The 9,981-nt window shown below is 42.6% G+C and overlaps 1 protein-coding gene across 1 annotated transcript in view; it reads right to left on the bottom strand.

Moving 5' to 3' along the window:
* RPGRIP1 (retinitis pigmentosa GTPase regulator interacting protein 1) overlaps window positions 1-9,981 on the bottom strand; it is a 61,971-nt gene that overhangs the window by 31,297 nt on the left and 20,693 nt on the right. Inside the window, 7 exon segments of the mRNA XM_008062397.2 lie at window positions 479-629; window positions 1,089-1,232; window positions 1,677-1,837; window positions 3,862-4,007; window positions 6,634-6,707; window positions 7,623-7,769; window positions 8,919-8,942. Of these exon segments, the coding sequence (XP_008060588.1) occupies window positions 479-629; window positions 1,089-1,232; window positions 1,677-1,837; window positions 3,862-4,007; window positions 6,634-6,707; window positions 7,623-7,769; window positions 8,919-8,942 (847 nt within the window).

Below are 9,981 nucleotides of genomic sequence, written 5' to 3' on the forward strand. Positions count from 1 at the left end.
AGATTTTAGAGACGCTTAGAGGTAAATCATAGAAAAAAATAATGGGGGATCAATGATGAAGCTCTGTTACCTGACAAAAACTGCTTTGAAGAAACAACAACAGGAAAAGTGGAAGGGAAGTGTGGTGGGGGGGTGGGGAGTGGAGAGAAGAGGGCATAAGAGAGAGAGAAAGTGTGTGTTAAAATACTCTGAGGGTCAACAATGACATTCTCTCATTCCCAAAACAGAATCAACATCCTGGAAACGATTTCTGGGCCCTGTTAAAACTCTCCAGAGAAATCAGAGAAACACACTGATGGGATGGAGGGAAAGAAGCCGCTAACATGTATTAAAACAACAAAGATGACACAAGGTAAAGAACAGGAGGACAAGTCACGTGCTGAGGACATAGGTAACCTTCTCGACAGGTACACAGAGGGAAACGTGAGCATTAGCAGTGTGAAGGATCAAAGACAAAGTACTAAATACTAAGACTTGCCAGATGTTGGAAGGCCATGACTTCTTAAAATACCTTCCAGCTGCTTGATACGGCTGTTCTTGAGGTCTAGGAGTTTACTCAACCTCTCCAGCTTTTCTTGGTGGTCTCTATTTTCATTATCAGTTTTTGTCATCACTGCCTCCAGTTCCTCCTGAAACAAAATGAAATCCAAATTTTCAGTTTCAATGGCCTAGAACCAAAGAGCCCAGATTAAAAAGAGAACACTTGCTGGGTCAAGAAGACACTGCTATCTCCTTAGCAGGGCAGGTTCATCCACTAGAAAAGGCTTGGTTTCCTCACAGACCCCTCCAGGACTAGTTGTGCTATTATGACCACAGGATAGTATTTTCCTAGGACTGGCAGGAAAGTTTGAACCCAGAAGCTTCACACTTGCCATTTTCATGAACTGGTCCCTTCATTGGCTTCGACTGCCAAAGTGCCATGGGTATGTGCGACCCCCCAGGTTCTCCAAAGGAAAGCACATTCTGTGTTTGCACAGAACAGCCAGTCACCTGGCACGGCCCTGGAAACTCAAGTATTGCTTCATTCCCAGTCTTGTGAGTTGTGCTCATATTTATCCAGCCCCTTCCTGTACCATCTTTCCTCGCACCTGATAACACACGTTGATTTTGCGCTGCAGAATAAGCATGTCTCTGGTCTTTCCTAGTTCCATTGTGATCTCTGCATATGACACTTGCAACTCATTTAACATATGGGACAGTTTGTTTTCATCTTGGCGTTTTGGTTCCCTGGGCTGTGGAGGGAAAAGCATTGGTAAAAGGGAGTATGAGGCGGGTAGGGGACAATAAGGGAGCATGCATATGACAGGTACAGTAATAACCCTTCTCCATAAAGCAGCAGTTGGTAGTAGTCAAATGCCAGCAGCAGAATTGACTCCAAAATGGAGAAGAGGGCCCGTATCACTTCACAAGTGCTCTCTCCCCTAGTCCTCCTGTTCAGTAGCAGCAGTGAAGGGAGGTTATACAGCCTTTAATGGCTGTTTTCTCTTCCGCAGATCATTTCAAGTCCTCATCTGAAAAAGATTCTAAATGAGCTGTCAGCCTTCAAATATTCCAAATATTATCCTCAGTCAGGACAAAATATTATTCAGTTAGTTTTCTAATCTATTCATCTTCCCTAGGATATTTGCCAGAGATCCTGCTGTAGAGAGGACTAGTTTGTTTAAAGAGGTTCTTACCTCTCCTTGTGTGATCTCTTGGAAGACAGCTGGGTGAGTGGCTGGTTCAGGCTGCCTGTCAGGAGACTGGGGGGTTGTGGCTGCCTTTTGGAGGAGCTCTACTTCCTGTTTATGTTTCTGAAGCATGCTGGTGACTTCAAGCTTCAGATCCTCGTTTTGGGCTGAGGGAAAAAAATAATCCAGAAAGTCGAAACTCTGCAGTTATTGATCACCATAGTAAGAGTTGGGTCAAGTGTGAATTAAATTTCCCACTAATGTTTAATTTATTTCATTTTTTAAAAACTAGGGTCTTACTTTGTCACCCAGGCTGAAGTGCGGTAGCACGATCATGGCTTACTGCAGCCTCAGACTCCTGGGCTCAAGCAATCCTCCCACCTCAGACTCTCGTGTAGCTGAAACTACAGGTGCATGCCACCACACCTGGCTAATTTTTTGTAGAGATGAGATCTCACTGTGTTGCCTCGGTTGGTCTTGAACTCCTGGGCTCAAGTGATTCTCCCGCCTTGGCCTCCCAAAATGCTGGGATTACAGGTATGAGGCACTGCACCCAGTCATCATTTTTTTTTTTTTTTTTTTTTTGTAGTAGAGATGAGGTCTTGCTATGTTGCCCAGGCTGGTCTTGAACTCCTGGGCTCAGGCAATCCTCCCACCTCGGCTTCCTTTGGGAGCTACCACACCCAGCCTAATTTGTTTTATAAATTTGCCCTGAGAAAATTATTTCTACAAAAGACCTTTAGCCTATTCACCTAATAAACTGAAGCGACACACTCCAAAGGCAAAACCAAAGATGCCTGAAGAACTGTAGAGTGGAATGGGGAACAACAACAACACCACAAAACCAGAAACAGAGTCACTTGACTAACTGGGGAATCCAAACTTTTTTTTTTTTTGAGTTGGAATCTCACTCTGTCGCCCAGGCTGGAGTGCAGGGGCATGCTCATGGCCACTAGCCTTGACCTGCTGGGCTCAAGTGATCCTTCCGCCTCATTCTTCCAAGTAGCTGGAACTACAGGCGTGTGCTACCAAGTCCAGTTTATTTTTTGATTTATTGTTGGAGACAAGGTCTCACCAAGTCATCCAGGCGGTCTCAAACTCCTGAGCTCAGGCAATTCTCTCGCCTCGGCCTCCCAAAGTGCTGGGATAACAGGCATGAGCCACCATACACACAGACAAAATCCAAACTTTTGGACAGCACCATCCAAGTCAATATCCTGCCACCCCCAGTCCATTCTGACTTCTAGATTACTGGCTCTCATAGCAACCATCTCCATACTCACTCTTGCCTGGAGAGAAGATGAGAATTTGTGTGTGTGTGTGTGTGTGTGTGTGTGTGTGTGTGTGTGTGTGTGTGTGTGTGTGTATGCTCATGTGCATGGGCACACACGTGTGTTTTTTAGAGAAGGAGGATGATCAGGTGATCATCATGAATTAGAACAGGGAAGAAATTAGATTGCCCTAAATGTCCTTACAAGACTTCACTTGTACCTCATTCGAATGTCCGTCTGGAAACTTGGAGTAACTCTACCAAAAGGTCCTTGGCATGTGTTCCTGAACTTTATCCTCTTATGGTTCCTATCTCTATTTTTCTTGATGTCGTATTTCATATTTCTTTTCCTTCAGTCTTTTATTTGAACATACTAGAAACTGATGTGATAGAAGTTTAATAAGATTAAATACTAAGGTCCAGTCAAGGGAAAAGAAGTGAGAAGAAGGTCTTTTGGGCAATATTTTAAAAAATCTTCCAAATATCTATTTCCTGAGATCCAAGAGTTAAAACAGTGGGTGCAATAGTAGTGATAACAAAGAGTAGCAGTTTGCTTCTCAATTTCAAGGATCAGGTGGTTAAAAAAAAGAAGATTGCTCCCACTCAACTCTAAAACAATTAATGACATTTTCAATACTTTTAGTAAATAAACTGAATGTTTAAAAACATGACACATCAAAAACTGGTGTCCCCTCAAATGGAAAGACATTAGAAAAAAGTATACAAATGAGGTTGGTAGGTGTAATGCTTTCCTGGCTGTAAATCTGACTTAGTTGCCAGTGTTCCTAGTCTAGTTATCTATGAGTCACAAAAGAGTAAGATCAAGTGAGAAGATTGTAAAAATGATGGCCAAAGATCCCTTCTCCCATACCAGATGTAGAGGATGCCACGTTTGAGAGAACTCTTTAAGGCCCATCCTACCTTTCTCATTGGAAAGCTCGAGTAAGAGTCTTCTCTTTTCCTCCAACTCAGCATCCAGCTGATCATGTAGCTGAGAGACTTGCTGCTGCAGCTGTTCTCCTATGAGCTCATTGCTCCATTGAGGCTGATTACTGCTGTCCAGCATACTGAAAATGGAAAGCAAGTTGTCCAGTAAATATTCAAAGGTTTGTGATATGATGTCTTTATTACAGTGTCAGCATCTCCTGGGCCTACTTCCTCATTCATTTCCCTGCATGTTTTATTCTGCCTCTGCTTTATTTGTAACTGTCAATTACCAACTGCCTTGGAACTTTTGGGTCCACTCCAAGGCATCACTTGGTATCACTTCTGTTTAGGTCTCAAGTATTTTACTGAGCAAATACCACAAGTCATATTCGTTTTCCAAGAAACTTCTCCAGCATGATGGCTTTCTTTAGGAGAGAAACTGTGTGTCAAGACATTCTCTGGCCTGCTCAACTAGAAATGAAGAAAAGCCAGGCTCGGTGGCTCAGCCTGTAATCCCGCACTTTGGGAGGCTGAGGTGAGTGGATTGCCTGAGCCCGTGGGTTCGAGACCCGCCTGGGCAACTTGGCGAGACCTCATCTCTACAATAAATCAAAAATTAGCCGGGTGTGGTAGCACACACCTGTAGTTCCAGCTACTTGCAAGCCTGAGGTGGAAGGATTGTGGAGCCCAGCAGGTCGAGGCTGCGGTGGCTGGGAGCGGCCACTGCACTCCCATCTGGGCAACAGAGTGAGACTCCAACTCAAAAAAAAAATTAAATAAATAGATACATTAATATATCTCATTGTGAAAAATTGGGATAATATGTTACTATATAAAATAAAAGTGAATGTGCCCCTTTCTCCTACTCTAATTCTCTTATCTCGTTGGAAGTTTGTGGATCATGTATATACATAACATACACTAAGTCAGAGTTAACATTTCCTCTTACAACTTGTTTTTTTGAGTTGGAGTCTCACTCTGTCCCCCAGACTGGAGTACAGTGGCACCCTCACGACCACTGCAGCCTCGACCTGCAGGGCTCAATCCTTCCACCTCAGCCTTCCAAGTAGCTGGAACCTCAGGCATGTGCCACCACACCCCCCAGCTAATTTTTTTTTAACTTATTGTAGAGACAAGGTTTTGCCATGGTGCCCAGGCTGGTCTTGAGCCCGTGGGCTCAGGCAATTCTCTCACTTCCACCTCCCAGTGCTGGGATTGCAGGTGTGAACCACTGTGCCCAGCTATATATATCTCATTTTTAACAGCTGAACAGCAATTCATTGTAGGGATGCAACATGATTTATGTAATCAATCCCCTATTGATGGAAATTTGAGTGATTTACAATTTTTAAAAAACTATTACTAGGATGGGAGCGGTGGTTCACGACTATAATCCCAGCAATTTGGGAGGCCGAGGTGAGAGGACTGCCTGAGCCCACAGGTTCAAGATCAGCCTAGGCAACTTGGCGAGACCTCATCTCTTAAAACAAAACAAAACCAAAAAAACTAGTACTAATAATTGAGTAAAAAAACACATATGGCCAGTTCTTGATCATTTACACAAATGAAATGACATTGATAGTCAATTAAGTTGCAGTAATTGACATTATATATGTGTGTGTGTGTGTGTGTGTGTGTGTGTGTGTGTATTTGCACATACACAAGAGAACTTTTTGAGTCTTGATTTCAAAAAATGAAGCTGCTGGTAAAAAAAGATATCCATATTTTCAGCGGAGGGAGCACATAACATCAATAAGGGTACTTGATCTCAAACCACATGACGTGGCATCCAAAGGGAGGCCCAAACTTTACCTGTACGATGATCATGTGTATACATAATCCTAAATTGCATCCCACATCTTTAAAATAAAAATTTAAAAAAGATATACATATTTAATACTTTAATAAATTATTTCAAGTTCCCTTCCAAGGACTGCGCCAATTTATATTCTCACCAACAATACTAAGTACCCTTTCCTCACATATTTATCAGTGCTAGGTATTATTTTTAAAATTTTGGAAGCACTTTCTATTTTTTTTTGAGTCGGGGATCTCTGTCGCCCAGGCTGGAGTGCAGTGGCATGATTACAGCACACGGCAGCCTCGACCCCCTGGGTTCAGATGATTCTTCTGCCTCAGCCTCCTTGAGAAGCTGGGACTACAGACATGCACCACCACACCCAGCTATTTTTTTTTTTTTGAGTTGGAGTCTCACTCTGTCGCCCAGACTGGAGAGCAGTGGCCGCTCCCGGCCACCGCAGCCTCCACCTGCTGGGCTCCGGTGATCCTTCCGCCTCAGCCTTCCAAGTGGCTGGAACTATAGGCGCGCACTACCACGTCCGGCTCATTTTGATTTATTGTAGAGATGAGGTCTCGCCAAGTTGCCCAGGCGGGTCTCAAACCCGCGGACTCAGGCAATCCACTCACCTCGGCCTCCCAAAGGTGCGGAATTACAGGCTGAGCCACCAAGTCCGGCTTATTTTTTTTTTTTAAGATGAGGTCTTGCTGTGTTGCTGAGGCTGATCTTGAGCTCCTCAGTTCAAGCAATCCTCCCACCTCAGTTAGGATTTATGCTAGGGTTTATAGGCATGAGCTACCATGCCTGGCTGGAAGGCACTTTCTATAATTGACTTTTTTTTTTTTTTTGAGAAAGCAGGATTTATGAAGAGGACAGAAAAGCTCCTACAGTGGGAAGGGAACCAAAGGGGTTGCCTGTAATTGACTTTTAAAGCAAATGGTGCTCTGCGATCCAGACAAGGTACTCACTTTTCTAAGAGTTTGTCATAATTGTCACTCAGCAATTTACGTTCTTCTTCCAAATCTTCAACTCTACCCTGAAACTAAGAATGACAGTAGAGTCCTTGAGATAAAAATTTTAAATCCATTGCCCCACACAGGTTTTTGCTTTTCTGTGGCACTGTGGGGTTTGGGGGCTTTTCCTATGCCATCACCAGTGCCTATGAAAAGCCATTCAACTAGAAATACTTGAACCAACTGAAGGTGGGCTAGAAACTTTTATTGGAATTAATGAGAATTTTCTAAAGTAAATTTTCATTGTATCTGGGTTTCTACTGTCAGGGAAGCATCAGAACACTATGAAAGCGCATGGACTTTGGAGAACAGACATAAGTATAAATTACAGCATTTCCTCTTATGGAGTAATTTTTTTTTTTGTAGAGACGAGGTCTCACCAAGTTGCCTGGGTGGGTCTCACGCCCGTGGGCTCAGGCAATCCACTTGCCTTGGCCTCCCAAAGTGCTGGGATTACAGGCTGAGCCACCGAGCCCAGACATATGGAGTAATCCTTTTTTTTTGGTTTTTTTTTTTGAGTTGGAGTCTCACTCTGTCGCCCAGACTGGAGTGCAGTGGCCGGGAGCCTCGACCTACTGGGCTCTGGTGATCCTTCTGCCTCAGCCTTCCGAGTAGCCGGAATTACAGGCACGTGCTATCATGCCCAGCTGATTTTTTGATTGACTGTAGAGATGAGGTCTCGCCAAGTTGCCTAGGCGGGTCTCAAACCCACGAGTTCAGGCAATCCACTCATCTCAGCCTCCCAAAGCGTGGGATTACAGGCTGAGCCACCGAGCCCAGCTTGGAGCAATCTTAAGTAAACAATTTAACCACTTGATTAAATCATTTTTTTCTCATTTGAAAAAAAAAATGAAATGCCTGTATTGTTGCTAAGACATACATTCTAACATCCTGATACTGGAATGTAGCACAGTTGATGGTATCTTTCAGTTAATATTATTTACCTCCTTCAGTGTCATCTGTAAGATAGACATATCTTCCAGTTGGCTCTTCAAGCTCACAGCCTTCTTGCTCTCCTCCTTCAGCTCTGCCCTGAGCTCATCCACTTGGCTGAGGAGGGCATCATGGGCTGCACTCAGGACTCCTTGATTCTGGGGCAAAAGGAAAGTTACTCTGGGAATGGTCATGTCACTCAGCAGGGGTAGCATCCAGACACCAGCAGTCCTAGCATTCCCTAGTAGATGTCACAAATGATGACTTTGATTAACAGCATGTTACCTTTGCACCCCAGCATTTCTCTGGAAAAATGATTTACTATTTTTGTTTTTTGAGTTGGAGTCTCACTCTGTCACCCAGGCTGGAGGCATGCTCCTGGTCCCCACAACCTTGACCTGCTGGGCTCTGGCTATCCTTCTGCCTCAGCCTTCCAAGTAGCCGGAAATACAGGTGCACACTACCACGCCCAGCTAATTTTTTGATTTATCGTAGAGACAAGGTCTCACCAAGTTGCCCGGGTGGGTCCCGAACCCATGGGTTCAGGCAATCCTCTCGCCTCGGCCTCAAAGTGCTGGGATTACAGGCTGAGCTATTGAGCCCGGCCAATTTTACTATTAAGGAGAATTTTCCATTCTGGACAACTGTAATTATTATTGGAGCCTTAATTTTCTCAAGGTTCCAGTTAATTTCTGACTCTGAGTTATAGCTTCAAAACTGCTGTTAACTTTTTAAGCTATTTGATTGCTTTTTATGATGACATGTTCCTCTCTTCACACCTAGAAAAGTGACATGCTAACTCTGAAAGTTGTGTGCATTTTTCTGATGGACTTCTCTGGTGAGGCACAGCTGTGGTGCTTGGAACTCTGCCTTAGTGATGATTCTTAATCATGGACATTCACCCAGCTTCATCTGCATCCCACTCACAGTGATGAATAGGGTCATATATTTAATACCATCAGAGACCATCTGCAACAACTTTGTTATATTTTATCACCTCACACATGCTAGAAGAATACCCTTAGAAACTTTTAAGCAAATACTATAATTCATCATAGCAATGGGCTGAAAAACACCATTCCAAATATTTCTCATCTCAGATCTTAAATTTCCATTTTTATGAAAACTGGGCAATAAGTATCTTCTGATGATAGTAATAGTATCATGTTTCTTAATAGAAACTATATGACATAATAACTGATTTCGCTTGCTAAATTCTGGTGCTATGTTACTTGGAGATGAATATGAATTTTTGAGTGAGATTACTCTGATTACTAAGAAACAGGTATTCAAACAATATTAAGTACCTTCTGGAGCAAGGTTTCATATGCCTGGAAGAAAAAAGTAAATATTTTACTGATTTATCAAATTTCATATATGTTTGATTATCCCGGTAATATAAATGTTTAATTTATATTTATGAAAAAAATATGTATTTTAAAAGACATTTTAAAAATCCCACAAATCAAGCCAATTTTTGTACCTATTTACTACAGGCTGCTATTTTTTCCCCTGCCCTAGCTTGCCAAAGTTGTCTGTGGATGCGATCAATCACCCACATCATAAAAAGGAATGGTCATTTATTCACACTTACATTGTACTTGATAGATTATCAAAAAAAATGTTTAATCTTAAACTAGGTGCTATCTTTTACTCAGAATGCTTCAGAAAGATCATTTTTCAGCTTTAGAATGAGAAAAAAAACAACAATAATCATCATAACAGGAGCTGCCACTAGCTGAGTAGTGTTTTTCATGATCGGCTACATTATGATCATTATAACTGTTTTACATATATTATCTCATTTCAGCCTTGCAGCAAATGTAAATGATAAATATTATCTAAAGTTTAAAAAATGAGAAAACCAAAGTTCATAGAGTTAAGCTACTTGCTGAGAATCACACAGCTACCAAGAGGTAGAGGCAGAACTTTAACCCAGCCTGACTCCAGAGTCAGTGCTATTGACCACCATGTTTTATTACTAAAGAATTAAGAGAGTTGGGCATGGTAGCATGCCAGAAAGTTCCATACTTTTAGTTCCAGAAAGTTGGAAGGCTGAGGAGGAAGGATCGCCTGAGCCCAGCAAGTCAAGGCTACAGTGGCTGTGAGTGTGCCATTGCACTCCAGCCTGGGTGACAGAGTGAGACTCCAACTCAAAAAAAAAAAAAATTAAGAGAATGCAAACTTATTTTGGTGTATAGATTATTAGGAAGCATAACTAGAAAGATCAATTGCTAAAGGAAAATAATTTATAAAGCCTACATTTAAAAAAATTATCCAGTCGGGCTCGGTGGCTCAGCCTATAATCCCGTGCCTTTGGGAGCCTGAGGTGAGTGGATTGCCTGAGCCCGCGGGTTCGAGACCTGCCTG

The sequence above is a fragment of the Carlito syrichta genome, unplaced genomic scaffold (assembly GCF_000164805.1).
Source record: "Carlito syrichta isolate Samal-C Ts95f unplaced genomic scaffold, Tarsius_syrichta-2.0.1 Scaffold305690, whole genome shotgun sequence".
Taxonomy (NCBI): Eukaryota; Metazoa; Chordata; class Mammalia; order Primates; family Tarsiidae; genus Carlito; species Carlito syrichta.